This window comes from Brassica oleracea, chromosome C9, assembly GCF_000695525.1.
Source record: "Brassica oleracea var. oleracea cultivar TO1000 chromosome C9, BOL, whole genome shotgun sequence".
NCBI classification, from domain to species: Eukaryota; Viridiplantae; Streptophyta; class Magnoliopsida; order Brassicales; family Brassicaceae; genus Brassica; species Brassica oleracea.
Window position 1 is genome coordinate 37,835,942 of NC_027756.1, and position 19,575 is coordinate 37,855,516.

Sequence of the window (19,575 nt, forward strand, 5' to 3'; positions counted from 1 at the left end):
TACTCCTTGAAGACTTTATAGAGGTGTTGAGTACTCTGGATATCAGCTTTGATGAAAAATAGTGAATAATCAGCAAAAAGTAGATGAGACAAAGGTGGTCCTCCAATACTTAATCGTAACGGTGTGATCTCCCGGTTCTGGACCGATAAGGTAATCATCTGAGAGAGGACATCTGCGCAGATAATAAATAGGTACGGGGACAATGGATCGCCTTGTCGAATTCCGCGAGTAGGGTATATTGTTCCATACGGGCTACCATTAACCTTAACAGAGAAAGAGACCGTTGTTACGCAAGTCATAACCAATGTGATCCATTTTTCTGAGAAACCTTTCTTCCTAAGAACTTCCTCTAGGAAGCCCCATTCAATACGATCATATGCTTTACTGATGTCCGTTTTAACAGCTATGTAGTTCTTTGCGCAACGATCCCGGCTCTTCAATGAGTGAAAGGCTTCGTTAGCGAGGAGTATGTTGTCGGAGATATGACGACCCGGTATATACGCTGCTTGATTCTCTATTACTATGCTTGGAAGTATGGATTTGAGCCTCCTAACCAGAATTTTTGAAATAACCTTATAAATCACATTACACAATGCAATTTGTCGGAAATCTTTCATAGTTGAAGGAGGGTTCACTTTAAGTATAAGACACAAGTTAGTGTGGTTAAAACCGTCCGGAAACTCTCCTGAATCGAAAAAATGTTGCACTACTCGCACTATAGAAGAGCCTACAATCTCCCAATATTCTTGATAAAAACTAGCAGTGAAACCGTCTGGACCAGGAGCACGGGTACCTCAAATGGCGAAGAGACTTTCCTTGACTTCCTCAGCTGTGATATCCTTGATCAAATTGTCATTCATCTCAGGCGTAATGACTGAATGTATAGAATGTAATGTATTTCCCATTCGTAATGGTCCAGAGGTAGAGAACATATCAGTAAAGTAAGTAATGGCTTCTTGAGAGATTTCCAAATTACCCTCTAAGTCTTCTCCTTGTTGATTTTTAATTGTAGTTATGTTGTTTCGAGCTCGTCGATTCTTGGTGGTAGCATGATAAAAGCGTGTATTACGATCTCCTTTTGTATTCCATTGCAATCTGCTTTTCTGGTACCAAAACTCCTCCTCTTGCCTATAAGCGTCCACCAAATCTAGTTGTAAACTTTTTAGATGATCTGAAGATACATTAGGATCAAGATGGCCCACGTCTATTTCCTCTGTAAGCTCGCGGATACGCTTGGCTGCATTTGTTGAATTTAGTCTCTTCCAGTCAGAGATATACTGTCTACAACGTCGAATACGATTGGTAAAAGATGTATTGAGATCATCTCCATAGCCGAGCCAACTTTCTGCAATGATAGGTCTTAATTCCTCATTCTCAAGTAGTCTCTGATCAAAGGTGAAGCATTTGCGACCATGATCTGAATGTTTACGTATTTGTATCACAGCAGGTCTGTGATCAGATTCAATCATCTCCAAATAAGTGATCTTAGATTCTGGAAACAGAGCATGCCATTCATCATTAGCAAAACCACGATCCAACCAACATTGTATAAGGTTGTCTTTCCTTTTATTGCTCCAAGTCATGTTATTACCGATGAAAGGGAGATCTCTCATATGACAGTGCGATAACATGTTATTAAAATCTACAAAACTCCATGGTTGTCTCAGAACTCCACCAATTTTCTCATCTGGTGATCTGATTTCATTGAAATCACCTAACATTAACCATGGGCCAACTCGACTCGTGGCTATTCTTTCAATCTTTTCCCAGAGAATGTGTCTGAGACTGCGAATTGGATTGCCATAAACACAAGACAAATAGAAAGAGGTTGCTTTATTATTTATCTTACAATCAATCAATCTTCCATCTAATGTGTAGAACGTAACATCAACATTTTTGTTCCAGAATAAAGCTATACCCCCCCCAATACCAACAGGTGATACACACTTTACATAATCAAAGCCTAACTGAGCACCAACATCTCGGATTACATCATCAGGATTTTTCGTTTCAACGAGAAAGAGTATGTCCGGGGAATAAGATTTCTTAATCCCTTTTAGGCGTCGAACTACCAGGGACCCCTTCAGCCCTCGGCAGTTCCAAAACGCTGTATTCATTCTTTCTCTGGTGGATTCTGGCCCACCGTGCCTTCTCGATGTTGGTGACCGGATAAAGGATCCGGGTTTGAAGAGCTTGCTGCAAACATATCTGGTTGAGAGACCCAGCTCCCCGCTTCTCTGTAATCTGCTTGTATCCGCTTCCTCCTAGCTGTGTGTTCTTCATAATCTTCAACGTAGAAAGCCTGGCGAGCAGTGTTACATGAAACTCGCGTTGCAGTAGCAGAGGAAGGTTCCTCTGTTTTCCTTTTTTTTTGATGCAGATGCTGAACCGGTGTCATGATTGTGTTGCGTCTCTTGCACATGTGGAAACGTCGGTTCGTTGTGATCCTTCTCGGGGAACCCTGGAGGAGGATCATCATCATCTGCATCGTCATCATCATCTTCAGGACCATGATGTGGGTTGTTATCTTCCTCTGTTGGACACTCTGAAGTGCTGTGGGTCATTAGTCCACACTGGTTACAGAAACCTCGTAGCTTTTCATATCGAAACCGGAGAGTAACAGTTTGACTACCAAACTGAAATTGACGTTGAAAACGCAGAGGAGTTGCAGTAGAAGCGAGTATCCTGATCCGCACATAATCAAGGTTAGATGAGCCCTCATTATTGAAATCAGTTTCAATGAATCGAAACATAACACGACCAATGTGAGAGACCATTCTCCCAGAAAGATATTGACATGGGATACCACGAACTTGAACCCAAAATGCAATGTCTTGGAGACCATTTGCCCATTAATCTATCTCATTCTTTTGAATACTAATAAATCTTCAAAATAATATGAAAAAAACATTTTAAATAAATACAAGTGTCTTCCTAAATTCGTCTGCTTTCTCAACGGCGACTTTCCTTAGAATCTCTTATCTCTCTCGTTGATTGATTCTCAATTTCTTCTTCACCTCACTTTCAATGCCGTCTCGTTGAGAAGGCGTAACTTCTTAACTGGCGCAACTGTAAGGAGGTGCGCACGATAATGGATGCGCCGCCGCTGTCTTTCGTCTCCAAAGCTAGAACCGCTTTCAATTCCGCCGCTGCTAAAGCGGAGCGCGTCTTCACTGATCTTAAATCCGATCGAGGTTATACTCTCTCTCTCTCTCTCTATCTCTCTCTCTCTCTCTTGCTCTTCCCGTAGCTTCCGCTTCAATTTACTTAATTTTTTAATTTATTATCCATTTACTAAAATTTGACTGATGCGTAGACGTTGATTTCTCGACCTCTGATTTGCATGCCTTCTCTCCTGTTTAAATCCTTTTTCTCGTTTCGATTGAATCCAATTCTATTTTGGACTCTCTCTCGCTCTCGGGTCAAATTCAATTCTATTTCGGTGTGTGTGTGTTTTTTTTTTAATTGGTGATGTTCATCTGATTAACTCGAGAGTGTTTTTTTTTTCTATAACTGAAAGAGGAGGAGCAGCCATCGACGAGGAATGAGAATGACTCTAAGGTAAGAATGTTATGGAACCATCTTGGGGCTATGGTATAATTGATTTAATTTCAATATGTGGAAAATGAATAGAAGGATTTGTAACAAGTAATCTAGTCACCCTGGTTAGAGAAATGCAGTATGTAGATATGTTTTCTTTTGGAACGATGTGAGAAAAGCAGCTTACTTGAACCATTTCTTGGCATTTTCACATTTCAGGAGGAGAATGAAGTGAAGCCTCAGGGATGGAGAACTGCACATATTAGGAAAAAGCAAGAGTGGCAGAATAAACTCAAAAACTTGAGAATTGGAAGGAAAGAAGTCGTTGAAGATAAAGATAAGGCTGAGGATTCAACCATGCTTGCACCTTTCTATGACCAAAATTCGCTTATTCTTAAAGCGCAAGAGCAAGAAGCCAAGGTATTACCGGTCTACTTTTCCAGATCACTTTTGTTACCAAGGCATGCCATTTGTCTTTAGTTTTGATTAATTTTTTTTCCTAATGGAAATGTTTAGGCATCTGATGTTGGTAACTTGATACAAGTTCTAAATGCTGTTGATGTGAACAGCATTCCTCGGGCATCCGTTGTGAAGCAGCTGGCTATAGCCATCGAGTGAGTCTAAAACATATGTTTTGACACAGTTTAATTCCTTTTTTTTTTCATGTAGTTTCTGGTTATAAAGTTTTCAAAAGAGTCAGTTATACTCACTGAGGTTTTAATTGTAAATAATCGACAAGTTTGAAAGTATATGTATTTACAAATTTTCTGTACTCTGGCTAAAGCATATTGCTTTGTCTCGCTCTGCATTCGTTTTATGACCTTATTGCTTTTTTCCAGAGCGGGAAAAATGGCTAAGACTATGAAAGAGTTTGCTGCATCTTCTGGAAGTTCTTCACCAGGGAGGGATAGAGGGGGCTTGAGCCTCTCTGCAGTGAAATCGATGGTTCTTGGTGAAAAAGAGGATAAAATTGGTTTTGATTCAAGAGACGAGGAAAAACTTGTTTCTCTTATAAATGCCATGTTTAATGTTGGTAGGTCTACTCTACACGGGAAAATTTATCAAACCATATACCAGTTACTGCTATTTATTTTCCTGCTGTTTTTAATTTTGGCAAGTTATTCACAGATGGTAACTTCCTCGTCAGAATGATTGTCTCTGATTTGGAGTCTCCTACCAACAGAGCATCTTTTGCCAAAGATCTTCATGTTGCTCCCCCTAGTAGCTTTGTTGTTAAGCTAGCTGAAGTTATTGGAAGTTTTACAACACCAAGCAGAATGGCTTTGTTCTGGTGCAGGGTTGTCGATGAAGTAAGTTACTCTGTAGCATATGTTTGGCTTTAAATATCCCTCTTCACACTTCTAGTATGAAATTTGCGTATGTATTAAGATTAGATGGATAGTTCACTCTGTTGGTGTATGTTCCTTGGATAAGTCACTGCAACAAATGTAATATACTGTAGCTATTTGATGACCTCTCTCAAATTATCTACATTTGCAGCTGAGGAGATTTTGGAATGAAAAGAAACACATACCATGGATACCCCTAGACGAGAATCCAGATTTGAAAAGTTGCCTACTTCACCAATGGTTACAAGTTATAAACTGCTGTCTTGGCAGGAAAGCACGTTGCATAGCTGCTTCTGAAGCATTAGATGCTGTTATGAGACAAGCCAGTCCAGCCAATGAAAAGTCAGATATTTCGGAAGCGATGGGTTCTCCGGTTTCTCTTTTGTATGCTAAAAGTAACACCGGAGAACTCATACTCCGCCTAGGCATCCACCACCAAGTTGAAAACTTAACAATGTTGGAAACTGGTGAACCTGTTTATGCCCCAATAACTCAGGTTCATAACTTCCTTCATAGTTGAAAAATACTTTTGTTATCTTTACCTCTCTCTTTTTACAAAAAAAAAACTTCACCTCTCTAAGTGCTACTGTTTATTTTTTTTCCATGTAGGAGGGTCCGTTGTTGACAGAAGATCTGATTAAAGAAACAGAGGAACTAGTATTGCGAACAGGGAGGTGAGTGCAAATGATTACTCCATTTAGTTAGCAATATCTTTTCTATGGGCTGTAAAACTTAATCAATCTGCTTCTCTATCATGAGTTGACGATTAAAAGACCAGGGATAGACTTAGATGATTAAAAATGGACGTTTTTATCTGGTCTAGTAATCTCTATTTCAGTTATTAATATTTCAGATATCCAATTTCTTAATAGATTAGATTGTTGTCTTTCTTATGGTTCAGCATGGGGGCTGGGTGTTCTCAACTCTTGTCTGACATGCAGGCTTTCAAGGTGATTGTTTCAAAGTTGATGTTCTTAGTGATGTTTGGAGTATAAGTGTTCATGTAAGGGAAAAAAAAGTTGTTGCTGATATGAATTTTGATTTTTTTGTGTCACGTTTAGGCAGCAAATCCTGGATGTATTTTGGAAGATTTTGTGAGATGGCACTCTCCTCCAGACTGGACGGGAAATGATACTTCTTCCGGAGATGACTCTTCTCCCCTACGAGGTCAATTAAGCATCCGGATGCAAAAAGAAGGTTCGACCTTTTCTCCTGTTTTTCTGTTGATCACTATTAACCCATATCTCAGTTCTTCCCGTGTGAAAAACATACTAGTAGTAATCTTTCAAGTCTCATTTCCTTTGCAAATTTTACGTACGTGTTCTTAGGTAATTTGTGGCGCGAGCTGTGGGAAACAGCTAAACCACTGCCTGCGGTTAAGCAAACACCTCTCTATGATGAAGATTTTGCTGTGTAAGTGTCAATTATATGTCACCTTAGGCATAGTGGTTAGTAGATCATGTGTTTGATCGCTCGTGAAGATCTTGCCTGTTGCCATAAATATATAACAGGGAAGGAATCTTGAATTCTTTGGAAGACATTCCGCCTGTTGATTTTTTCGGGCAGCTTTTTGTCTCTCTTGTAAGTTTTCCCATACTATCTTTTTTTTTTTTTTTTTTCATTTTCCTGTATTCGTAAGGTCTTTGTGCGGCCCTTTTCGAGAAGAAGAGTCTTTAATCAGTCAGCAGTATTTATAAGAAGAGTCGAAAATGCAGTTTATGCTTGAATCCTTGAATTCAGGTCTTATAGTATTTAATCTGGACTCCAGGAAAATGAAAAAAAAAATGTAGTCTCAAATGCTTCAAACTTGTTGCTGTGTTACACAGATGGTGATATAGATTAAAGAATCTTTTGAGAAAAAAAAAACTTACAATTAAGTATATTTGCTACAGACAGCACTTTTGACGATTGGGGTTGGTTGTAAAATTTACAGGTTGCCCTGGGATTTGTAATGGCGGAGCCAGTAGTAGCCACAAACGATGACTTGTCAAAGCTTTTCTTCGAGTGCAAGGATTATGTAGTCGCGACCTGCCAGGGAGACGCATGGACGGATAAGCTTGATGATCTGTGCCAGGTACGTACTATTATTAACTATATGCACATGCTTACAACCCTGTACAAATATTAGAAAGTCTCACGTAGCTATCACCTTAATAAAATTGAGTCATGCATTCCAATTCCATTTGATTTTCTGATAGATTTGGTTTCGTTTTCTTTGATATCGATAGGTCTATGAAACAGTGGAAACAATGTTAGTACGTCCAGAAAAAGTGTTGAGATCAATGAAGCAAACAGAGGAGTCGCCGTCAGGTGGGAACGAAACAAAACGGCGGTTCAGGCGGCTGAGCTTCATCTTCCGCGGTAAAGAAGGAAACAAGAACAGAGTTCCGTCAGAAACAGAACAGAAAAGTACGGAACCGAGCCCGCGCCAGTCTTTCTCGAGTCTTTTTGATGGAAAATCGTCTCTGTTTGCAAAGAAACCACCTAGACCTGCTGAAAATGGGACTCTTGTCTGACTCCTTGATATTTTTTATTTAATTTGTTTCATCTGGTTTTGAGTCATTTTTCAATATTTTTTTTGTTTGCTCTGGGTTTAGGTTGTTAAGTTAATCAGTTGGTTGATAACTGTAAATTTATATCATTCAAAACATTTCTCAGAGGGGAAGTTAAAGTTGATGGACTGGAAATGAATAAAAAATGAGAAAGCGAGAAAAGCTTTTGGTCTTTCTGTGTTTGAAACTGTATGTGTTGCCCTGGAAGCTTCTGAACGCGTGTGACCTAGCAGCATGTCTGGGTAAGATGGGGTTTTGGGCACATGGGCCGGATGCTAATAAAACGGCGGCATTTTGAAGCTTTCTAAATATTCATGTAATCGGAAGAAGCATAAGTAGACACGTGTAACAATCTTCCGAACTTGCCATATTCTTGTAACTTGCTCAAAGCTAGCTAGCTCTCACAGAAAAGTCATATACATTTCCCAGTCGTCATTCAATTCAGCAAACCCTAGCTTTCTCACTCCGCGTTGAAGTCTCTCTCTCTATCTCTTTTGGTTAGATTCCTATCTCTCCCTCTTGTTCTTGACTCATTTTTGTTTTTTCGGATTTTGCGTCGTAAACGGAAAGATTACGAATCTGACTCTGTGGCATGATGATCTGAGGTCTCTGAGAAAGTAGTGAATCGAATTGTAGAATCCATTTAATTTGTGTTGTTTTCTCTGTTTGTACGATTACAAGTGTTGAATCTCACCGAAATGTATTGATTTTGCTTTTCGGAAACATTTATGGAGATTCGGTGCGAGGGATGATGTTGCGTGCTGTCATAAGGAGAGCTTCCAGTAGAGGCTCTTCTGCTTCTTCGGTTACTCTTCCTTCTGTTTTCAGATTCGTCCATCTTTTGTGATTTGATTTTTCCGAAATATGATTATAGTTTCGATTGATCTCTTTCTCTCTCTCAGGGATTGGCGAAATCAATGAAATCTTCTCGTGTTGCAGCATCTTCACAAAGCTTTCATTCTCTTTCAGCAACAGAGGTAACGTTTCTTCTTGATCCGGTCGCGTATCTTTATGTCTTTTATGTTTGCTACATATCACTTGATTATCTTTGTTACATTTTAACTCATAATAATACTCTATTCCATGAATGAACTAGCGTTTTATTTAAATATTTCAGACTCTTGTGCCTCGTGGAAGCCATGCTCGTAGCTACTTCCATCATCGTTCTTGTCCAGGTATTTTATTACGTTGTCATCTATTGGCTAGTTTAGGTTCTTTAATCTAACAATCAATCCTTCGCTTTTTTTCAGGGTGTTCAGAGTGCTCGAGGTTAGGGACCTCCGTTTTGTTTTGTTCATGCGTAGAATTAAATCTCCCACTTACTTTTATTCTTACGAGGTTTATATTAATCTGCGTAGGACTCTTCTTACCAGCTTCCAAGGCACAACCCTGCAAAAATGGGTCAGGCCTTTCTCATCTGATAGTGGTATGGTTTACTCTAGCTTAAGATAATTCTCTTGTTTCGAGTTTTTTTTTATGTTCTCTGGAACCCACATGTAGCGTATCCAAGTGACCCTTTATAACTGCACTATCAATATTTGGATAAATGATACATCATTCATTCTCAGCTAACCGACAAATTTCCTTTCAATTTTGCTTCATACTCTTATGAAGTGTGTGACTCAATTGAGCTTTGTTCTCTACTGTTCCCGTAACTTATATTTCTAGGCTTTTTGATACACTTTTTGTATCTGTTACTGAAGGAGATGTCGTTGAAGCTGTTGTGCCTCACATGGGTGAATCAATCACCGATGGAACCCTAGCCAACTTTCTCAAGCGTATGCTTTTTTTTTTTTGCTTTATCATCTTGTCGTTTCTTTCCAGTGCATGTATGTATCTAATAATATTCTATTGTTGGTGCTTCTGATATTGTGTTTGTAGAACCTGGTGACAGAGTAGAGGCTGATGAGGCTATTGCACAAATTGAAACTGACAAGGTGTCAAACAATTACTTGCTTTATTCTCTCCCATGTTCTTCGTTTCTTCCCTGTACATGCTTAATATTTTTCATGATTCTGGTGTAGTTTTTATAACTTGGGTTTGATTCTTCTCTGTGCTTTAGGTGACAATAGATATTGCTAGCCCAGCAAGTGGTGTGATCCAAGAGGTAGAATATTTATGCTCTTTTTAGTTCCTGTGGTTCTTCTCCTGGGTTCCTATGCCTAACTAATTTAATCATGTTATGCAGTTTCTCGTCAAGGAAGGAGATACTGTAGAACCGGGAAATAAGGTAGCTATTATTTCAAAGTCTGCAGATGCTGTGTCTCACGTGGCACCCTCTGAAAAGATACCAGAGAAAGCTGCTCCCAAGCCTTCTCCTGCTGAGGAACCCAAGGTTGAAAGTACTAAAGTTGCGGAGAAACCCAAGGCATCATCACCGCCACCACCGCCGACTAAACAGTCAGCGAAAGAACCGCAGCTTCCTCCAAAGGATAGGGAAAGACGGGTATGCAAACTGTGTCATTCATTTAGTCTATACTTCTATACTATGTCTTTGACAGAAAAAATCTATTTACGTTCACATGAATTGATGCTATGGCATCTTAACAACGTTGCAGGTTCCTATGACAAGACTCCGCAAACGTGTGGCAACTAGGCTGAAAGACTCTCAAAACACTTTTGCGTTGCTTACAACATTCAATGAAATTGATATGTGAGTCACAGCTAAAACCCTCATGTTGATGTCTTTTATCAATATGAAATTCTTAGATTGCACTAATAACTACTCAACTCTTAGCTCACCAACATGATATTGCTTCCACACGTAGGGCCAATCTGATGAAGCTCCGATCTCAATACAAGGATGCATTTTTTGAAAAGCACGGAGTGAAGTTGGGGCTTATGTCTGGTTTCATTAAAGTACACTTGAAAAGTTTCTTGAACTAATTAACGTTTCAGAATTCTACATATAAAATAATATATTCTTTAACCCTTTATTTCAGGCTGCTGTTAGTGCCCTCCAGGCCCAACCAGTAGTAAATGCAGTTATCGATGGAGATGATATCATTTACAGAGACTACATAGATATCAGTATTGCTGTTGGTACCTCTAAGGTTTGTTTCCGCTATTCTCTTGATAGAGAGATCCAAACATTGCATGATAATACCATCTAGGGTTGAGAGGTAGAAGTGATTGATCCTTTTTTTTCTGTGTCCAGGGTCTTGTGGTTCCAGTAATCAGAGGTGCTGACCAGATGAACTTTGCGGACATTGAGAAAACGATAAACTCTCTTGCTAAGAAGGCTAATGAAGGAACCATTTCAATCGACGAGATGGCAGGAGGATCATTCACTGTATCTAATGGTGGTGTCTATGGAAGTCTCATAAGCACTCCTATCATCAACCCTCCTCAGGTTTGGTTCAATCCTCACGATACTAAAACCTGCACAAAGGAACGGTTCTTTTTTCCCCTTACTAACGCAGACGAAGTATATCATATGTAGTCTGCTATACTTGGAATGCATTCAATCGTGCAACGTCCAATGGTTGTGGGAGGAAGCGTAGTACCAAGGCCAATGATGTATGTCGCACTGACGTATGATCATAGGCTTATTGATGGAAGAGAGGCTGTGTATTTCTTGCGCCGTATCAAGGATGTTGTGGAAGATCCTCAGAGGCTTCTTCTCGATATATGATGAAGAATAAAAAGATCAGAGACCAGAAGAGATGATAAGTCTCTTTGTCCTTTTTTTACCAGTTTCCTTTCAGGTAAACCGTTACAGATATTGCAATCTGTGAATGAAACTTTTGAAGAGGAGTTCTTAATAGTTGCAAGAGTTATTGCCGTGCAGGGAAAGCATCGGTGCATTGAGTTTTGTTATTTAATATACAGTTTAAACAAAATGTTACGATTTTTACTTAAAAATAATGCCACTGATTTTTATCTTGGGTAAAAAGATCTTCATTTCAATCGAAATTGTTCATGATGTGATTCAAAGGATAAGCAATTTTAGTTCGGTAACTCTGACGACCTAACAAAACGGAAACAAAAACAAATCTGTGTTTTGGCTTCTTTAGTCAGGAATCACTCAAACGCAAGATAGATTCTAGTTTGTCTAAAATACCACAAAGTTAGATACTACATTTCAACAATATATCAACAATTGGGAATACCACAAGTTAAGTATCATTTTCCAAAAATATACCAACAATTTGGATTTATGATTTAGTAATTACTTTTTAGGGTTTAGTATTAAGGGATTAGGGTTGGATTTATAAATGTTTTCAAAATATTTAGAAGAATTAGCGTAGTGTTATTATATCACAAATTTATGATATTTATAAAAAATAGTCATTCATTAATGGTAAATTTGAAAAGTAGTATCAAGCTTGTGGTAGAATTTAAATTTTCCCTTCTAGTTTCCGAACTAGGGATGGGCGTTCGGGTATTCATTCAAATTTGATTTGGATCTATTTGAATTTTATTTTTTCCGTTTTCAGATCTAATTGGGTTTCGGAACTAAAGATTTTAGTCCTATGATATATAAATTTTAGTTCGGGTTTAGATAACTCATTTAAATTATTTTTAAAAAATAAGATTTATATATATTTAAAAATTTTCAAAATCCAAAAATAAAAATAATATCTATATATATACAAAAATGTTTGCATCCCTCCTGTTGTGCCACGTCATAAAGTCGTTGATTGTGAGTGCGACACCTGTCTTCTTTGCCTAAAACTCATCGTTTCATTAACTTTTGATGTGGGCTGTTGCGTTTCATAATTGTTTACGGTTTAGTGGGCTTTTTGTTCACACCGTGATATAGCCCAAATACAAAGAGATATCCACTATAATGAAAACATATGTAAAGACTGAAACTTTGGAAACGAGAAGGAAAAGAAGGAGCGCACCGTGAGTTTCTGGATGCTACTGACTTCGCCTTGGTTGGATGCGATATCAACAGTGACGGTTCATTTCGCCGCCACCTCCGGTAACTCAATAACATTCAAGAGTTTAAAATTATTGGCGATGGGTTTTGCAGAGTATGAAGAGGCAGAGGTAAGAGGATGATGAACAACAACACTGAAGAGGTTAAAAAAGAAAATCGAGCCAATTAATAAAAATATTCCACAGTTTAAGCGGTGGCGAGTAAATCAGATCGGTTTCTCAATTCCGCTATGACTCGATCAAGAGAGAAATATAGTTTTTTTGTCCAAAGAAATATAGATATTATCAAAGCAAAGTTTACTCCGAACGAATCATAAGAATATAAGAGAATCAATCAAAAGTTTTTATTTCATTTTTTAATTAGTTATTGGGAATTAACATGAATGGAAGTGCCATACACGCGCAGAGACATGCGTGTTGGTGAGATATGAGATATAAATTTTAAACTTAAAAGGGAAATAGACAGGAAGCAATGTGTTCAATTCCTATTGGGTCTTTTCTCTTGAGCCTTTTGTTTCAAAGAAAAACGACAGAACATAACCGGATTTACTTCGGTTTAGTTTAGATTCGATTCTGCTTAAACGCATGCATGATTTTAAGCTACACAAGTTTCATTCAATAAATAAATCAACGGAAAATTTTATTGTAAGAGATTGGGTAAATTGAAATTCATAAGACAGAAAACAATAAATAATTAAAAATAATTTTATAATTATCTAGCTACTTATATTTATATAATATTTATATATCAAAATAACATAAATATATGATTATAATTAATATTTAAATAAAAAACCTGGGCGTAGCCCGGACCGACCCTAGTATAACATATAAATTTGAATAATGTAAGCCAAAATACCTACTTAATATATATATATTTTTTTTTTGTAAAAAGGCTTTCATATTAAAACATAAATATTACAAGGATAAGACCTCAATAGTGTTTAGACCTCATCCAATGAACAAAGATAAAGACTAGTGAAACCATTAAATGGCAATAAAGACAGTAACTAACGAGACGAACCACGGCCAACACGGCCTCGCTTTCCCCTCCCTTGCACTGTATTCCATTCTATGTTCTGGTACTTGATTGGAGGTTTTGATTCCCTCCCACCTCTTTTCAAGCTGAATGAGTTTGGAGGCTCAATCTCAGCTTCCTCCACATTTCCTAACACTGAAAATCGAGAAGAACTCTCAAAAGCACAATGTATAGGAGTTGCGGTCATGAGATCAACAACTAAAGATTCAATGACCTCGTCGTTGGTAATGTTGGATGGATGACAATCCATAATAGGAGTAGCAGTACGAGTAGATTGTGAATCTACTAATGTGTCGGGAGAAGTAGCTGAAGTAAGCGGAGCAACGGGCTTCTCTAGCTGTGAGGGAGAAGAAGAAGATAACGTGGTAGTCCTTAAGTTTTCTGTACATACCTCTGAAGGCGCAATGGGTTTTAAAGTAGAGTCATGAGCTGTACATGTATCTTTTGGGTCTTGGATAGTAGCAGTGGGATCAGCTGCTTGGACAGGCGGTGATGGAGTGCTCGAAGAACCCCTTAATTTCTTTAAGAATACGATCAATATCCACAACTGGGACTTCATTGCGAACAACAGCCGGATGTTGTGGCAAGTTTTGCTCATCAGCCGGCTTCGAAGGTAAGAGACACCTCTTCTCTTTGTGGCCTAGGTTACCACATCTTTCACATATAGAAGGAATCCATGTGTACTCCACTTCAACAAGAAAAATGTTACCTTGTTTATCATCAAGTGCAATTATCTTAGAGAAATCTCTATCCAATTCCATCTCAACCAAAACCTTTGCTTCACCTATACTGGTGGGATCAAGACAAGGTTTGTGAGTAAGTATGGGTTCTCCAAGTCCTGAAGCAATATGTCTAATCCCTAGCCTAGAGTAGCAACAATCAGGAATCTGTTTCAAGTTGACCCATACTGGTAGTGTCGATATTTCCGGGATTTTGAAAGAGCCTTCCGGAGTCCATGGTAGGACGAAAAGCAAGCAGTCGTCAATGTGCCAAACTCCTCGCTGAATAACCCAATGACGAGTTGGTTCATGCGGGATATGAAACATGTAAGATGACTCTCCAATCTTCTTACAGCTAATCTTACAGCTCCTTCCCCAAATTCTATTAACCACCGCATGAACTAGACCACCAGGTGGTAGAGAACACTTGTGGAATTTTCCTATGATGTACTCGTCCTTATTTTCAGGACCGAGCTTAAGGACCTTAGAAGGAATAGATATTTCAGGAGTACCATCAAGTCGATAAGTCGGCGATGCTGCTCGATAAAGATTCTGTGATTGGGGACTCAATCTCGCAGCCCACGGAAATCGAAGAATACCATCAGTTTTCATTTCAGGAAGCGGAAGTTTCTCAACTTGAGGCACTAAGGTACGAGTCGGTTGCTTGGTTTTTGGCTTCTTGTTCAGTATCACATCATTTAAGGTTGGCCATAGAGCAGCTAACTGATTACCTACTTTTGCCAGATCATACTCCGTAGGAGTACTTGGGGCAGTAGAAGTTGCTGGAGGTTTAAAAAGAAGGGGCTTTACCCAAGCACCCAAGGTAGGAACAAAAAACTGTTGGTTGAAGAGAGGATTCCGACGACGTTTTCTCCATCTGGGAAGAGTCGTGGCTCGTATCAGCAACTAGAGAGACTGTAAGTCTTTGTCCTTGTCCTTCAGAGTTTACCAACGTAGGAGAAAGATCGACGCCTGAGAACACGGCTTGTGAAGGGTCACCTCCAGTTGCGTCTACAGAAGATGAGATAGGTTGAACTTGCATAGCAATCATGTCACCAGAGGACACAAATGGTGGAGACACCGTAGATGAAGAAAACAGCAAAAGCACCGAAGACGAGGAGATCTTAGAAGGAGTAGCGACGCCAACTGTGGATCCATCACTCAATTCCTTATGTGCCGATGATGAACTGGTCACCTTCGGTACGGACAACGAAGTTAGAGGAAGAGATTCAACGGCAGGAGCAGAGGAAGAACTGACAATCTCCTGTGACGGATGAATGAGCGGATACGACAAAGAGGAAAGAGAAGGCATAGAAGCTGATTTTGGGAGAGGAGAGCCATTCACCGAGACCATGGCTGAGGGAGCAAGATGGAGAGGTAGAGCTGAAACAGGTCACCACAGGAAGGAGACCTACCGGCGACACCGGCGGAAGCATCGAACTTCAAACACTGAAAGTATTAGGTTTTGCCTTTTCGGTCGCAACTTTGGGGGCGCGTGGTTTTAAGTTTAATTTGTGCTTAAACTTAATATAAAAATTGTTTGGCTGGGATATTTGGATAGAGATTCAAAAGGTATTTTAAGTATTTTTGGTTTTTGAATATTGTCTAGATATTTGAAATATTTAATTTTGATGTATATATTTAAATTATTTTGGATAACTTTAAAATATTTTATATATTTTGGATATTAAATCAAAAATAACTAATATATTTAAGTATATAAAATTTAAGAGAAATTGTCAAAATGCCACATTTATTATACCATTTACTTTAACTACTTTTATCCTCATTTTAAAGAGGGAAAAATACATTTATGACCATAAGGTTAACTAATCTAGATTTAGGATTTAGAGTTGAGGGGTGAATAGAGTAGGATTTTTGGAATGTGGAGTTTAGGGTTCTAACAAATATATAAATAAATACTTACAAAAAATTAAAACATAATTTCAAAAAGAATTTTTGAATTTCAAAAATAATTAAAACATAATTTCAAAAGAATATTTGAAAGAAAAAATACAAAAACAAAATTTAAATTTTTTTTATAAAAAGTACAAATTTCAAAAAATATAATTCGAAAACATAAAAAAATTATTTTTAAAAATTTTAAATTTTAAATTATTTAAATAATTATTTATTATATATATAGTAAGGATATAAGAGTTTTTTGCCTCTTAATGAATAATATATTTTTGAAAATGTCTCTTTAGTGAATAATGGTACAAACAAAGTGGTAAACATGAAAAAAATTTAAAATTGATTTGGATATATTCGGACATCCAAAATATTTTGGTTAAGATTGGGTTTGGCTCTGGTTCTTCAGATACCAATGTTTTGAATGCATTCAAATATTTAATTTTAGGTTTGGTATTATTTTCTTGGATCAGGTTTGGTTATTTGGATTTAGATTTTTTGCCCGAACTAAATTTGAACATGATTAAACAAGAGAAAACTTTAGAAGTATATAAAGTCTTCGTATCCCGACTTATATGCCCTCTGTTAGCAGAAAGGTTTGCCTTCCGGAAGACATCACAGGTGTGTTAGGGAGTTCTTGCTTCCCTGTGCTTGCTGCAGCGGTCACTAAAATGCGTTATTATCAATTTTATTCTAGTAAATGGGCCTATGCTTACACGTTAGTCCAATATTTAAAATAGTTCTTTTTTGTACAACATTAAAAGGTTTTAAAGGTCATATAATTGTGGTGGTGGTGGATCTGATAGTGCAGGCTGTGCAGCGCCAGCACAATGTTTTGGTAATTGATTGTGGGAAGAATAATATCACTGACAAAGATCCTAGATTTGTAAAACTATATTTTATATGAGATGCCATTGGCGTCCTCTTCTCAGGTGATAATACCTGTCAACACCTCAACTCCATCTGCGAATCTCGCAACTCAATCTCATCGGTGTTAATGGCTGAAGCCCTCGCCATCCGTTCGGCGGTTATGTATGCTGCCTCATCAAATGTTAAAGCTCTGATGATCTTGTCTGATTCCCTCTCTCTGGTTAAGCTAATCCAGGAAGGAGATTCGGTACCGGCTTTGTTTGGGATTTTATTTGATATTTACTACTTTAATTCTTCCTTTGATTCTGTAACTTTTTATCATGTACCACGTTTGAGTAATGTGGAGGCTGATGCTGCGGCAAAATAAGCCCTCTCATTGCTTATCATGTCCTCCGATCATGGAGTGTAGACTTTATTGAATGAATGAACGAACTTGTTTGATCAAAAAAAAAAATTTATATGAGATGCTTCTATGAACGTCACTAATGTATTCAAGTATCATGCTCCTTTTCTTAGTAAGTAAAAAATGATGTAGCATTTTTTGTATCATAATAATTTAGCATTAAGGGGAACTATAACCTCTTTATGAAAAACGATTAAATAGTATAAACCAAGTCCAACCTCCAACATAACTTGCTTCTTTACATTCACTTCGCAGTGCGTGAAGTGTGACTCGTCAGCGATTTTTTATGCATATCAAATCTATATTCTATAGACTTGAATTCTTAAAATAGATCATAGTAATATACTAATATCTAGTCTATTGGATTGTATTATTGTCATCTTTTGTATGCAAGAAAAAAACAATATAGTTATAAAAGCCTTAGCCATCAATGTTAGAATATTTAGTTAACCAACCACACTTATACCGATAATGATTCTTTTCAGTCTTGCCTGTGAGCCAATGACATACATGAAATTAAATATAACAACCATATAAAAATATCGGTTCGTTAGAAAGAAAGTTGCCATCCTATTTTGGAAGTATTATCTTTGTTCATATAATAGTATGCAACAAGAAAAAATAATACTAATTGTTGAAATGGATAAGGGCTTAGGGTCTATAGGCAATGAGACATCCCCACTCATGCAATCCCAGTGGAATGCATGAAAAATGAGCAAAACTATTTTATTTTAAAGATGACCAGAGATGCTTCATGGTGTAGTGAGTGTGAGCCAACGACAACACTTCCACCTTTTCTAAAGTCAACCTTTTTTAATTTATATATATATATAGTCCTTTACCATTGCTCTAAATTGTTCTGAACAAAAATGATTGGTGTTTCGTGCTATAGTCATTTTCTATAAATGAATTTTGGAAAAATTAATCAGTCGTACAAAATCAGGGGATATGTCTTCGTTTTTACTTGTTTGTAACTTGTAAAAAACTATATTTCCCAAAAGCTTCAAAGAGACGTTGAAAATTACAAGTGTTTCTGTGATGAAAGCAATTGATGATGCTTGTCTTTTAACTTGGATCAGATTTGTTGGATCAAAATCTAAACCAATCATTAATCTTAGAAATTTATAAATAAGATGTTTGGACTCAGATGTATGAGGTCTTTTTGACATCTACATAGAGTCATCCTTTCGTCACCGATTCACCATCAACAACCTTTTGGACGTTAAGTGGACACTTAAACCTACTTTTCTTTAGATAGTTTATTTGTTTATACGGTGTTTGGTTAAGATAGTTACGCATCAAATGTGTGATTACTTTCTAGTTAACATCTTTTGATTTGAAAATCAAGATAGCAGAATATTTCTGTCTAAAATAGACTTACATAGTTACATCTAGGTCTTGATCTTTTAACGCAAATATGATTTTCAATCAGATTAACAAGTTTGATTTTAAATTTTTTTGGTTATTCAATAAATTATTATAGTTGAAAAAGATGGGTTTTGAGAACAATATCTACCTCATGTAACCAAAAACAAGTTATAAAATAACAAACAATTTTTTCTTAACGTGTATAAATGAAGTCAGAAAAAGCTACTTGAGACGACCTCTGTTGTCTTAAACTATGTATAAGTACACTAGTTGACAAAAAACTATATATAACTAAAGGAGAAACATCGACATAGAGAATTGAGATAAAAGTCAACGTGAATGAACTTGGCCAAGTAACTTTGCTTAGTGTGTACAAAGTAAACGCCAACTTTGGTTGTAGACCCCAAAAAAGTCTTATGCTTTCACATTTGAATGAACCTCCCTTGGTGGTTTTGGTAAACACGAAAAGAATATTAAATTATAAGGAAAATAATACATAAATGTAAGACCAAACTAAAATAATTAGACTTCGTATAAAGTCAACTCTCATTACGTAGAGTGGTTTGGTTCCGAACTTAACTTCCTTACCAGAAACACATCAACGGAGGAAGACTTGCCCGTATACCACTTATCACCTTTCAACGTTTAACTATCTAAACTCAAGATTACTACTAAATTGCAATTAAACAAAAATGTAATTGAAGTAGTATATATGAAAGCATCATCTAGTTGACATTGTTTCAAATAGAATCTACTTGACTATGTAAGGTGAGCTCATTGTGGAACCAAATTCTGCAATATAGAAGTAGTGAATAAGCGATGACAAGTCATGAGTGATGATGATATAGTCGTATATTCTTGTCAACATTAACCATCGTCAGACCTCAGCTAATTAAGTACTACAATTTTCCTTAATGTAGTATAAAATTGTATAATT

At 37.3% G+C, this 19,575-nt stretch overlaps 3 protein-coding genes across 3 annotated transcripts; 2 read left to right on the forward strand and 1 right to left on the reverse strand.

The window, feature by feature from the left end:
* Positions 1-2,315: 2,315 nt before the first annotated feature.
* Positions 2,316-2,777, reverse strand: LOC106314937. The gene has a single exon (XM_013752730.1). The coding sequence runs from the start codon at positions 2,775-2,777 to the stop codon at positions 2,316-2,318; it is 462 nt and encodes a 153-aa protein (XP_013608184.1).
* A 139-nt stretch (positions 2,778-2,916) lies between these two features.
* On the forward strand, positions 2,917-7,617 carry LOC106318394. Its single transcript, XM_013756349.1, has 14 exons — positions 2,917-3,194; positions 3,521-3,561; positions 3,760-3,960; positions 4,057-4,154; positions 4,380-4,573; positions 4,669-4,850; positions 5,041-5,385; positions 5,499-5,563; positions 5,791-5,839; positions 5,951-6,086; positions 6,218-6,302; positions 6,401-6,470; positions 6,823-6,963; positions 7,118-7,617. The coding sequence occupies exons 1-14, from the start codon at positions 3,092-3,094 to the stop codon at positions 7,403-7,405; spliced, it is 1,998 nt and encodes a 665-aa protein (XP_013611803.1). The 5' UTR covers positions 2,917-3,091; the 3' UTR covers positions 7,406-7,617.
* A 183-nt stretch (positions 7,618-7,800) lies between these two features.
* On the forward strand, positions 7,801-11,350 carry LOC106318395 (dihydrolipoyllysine-residue succinyltransferase component of 2-oxoglutarate dehydrogenase complex 1, mitochondrial-like). Its single transcript, XM_013756350.1, has 15 exons — positions 7,801-7,938; positions 8,176-8,246; positions 8,344-8,418; positions 8,559-8,616; positions 8,692-8,710; positions 8,800-8,867; positions 9,145-9,219; positions 9,323-9,378; positions 9,504-9,548; positions 9,630-9,887; positions 10,000-10,094; positions 10,210-10,300; positions 10,384-10,494; positions 10,599-10,793; positions 10,884-11,350. The coding sequence occupies exons 2-15, from the start codon at positions 8,190-8,192 to the stop codon at positions 11,073-11,075; spliced, it is 1,395 nt and encodes a 464-aa protein (XP_013611804.1). The 5' UTR covers positions 7,801-7,938; positions 8,176-8,189; the 3' UTR covers positions 11,076-11,350.
* The last annotated feature ends 8,225 nt before the right edge of the window (positions 11,351-19,575 follow it).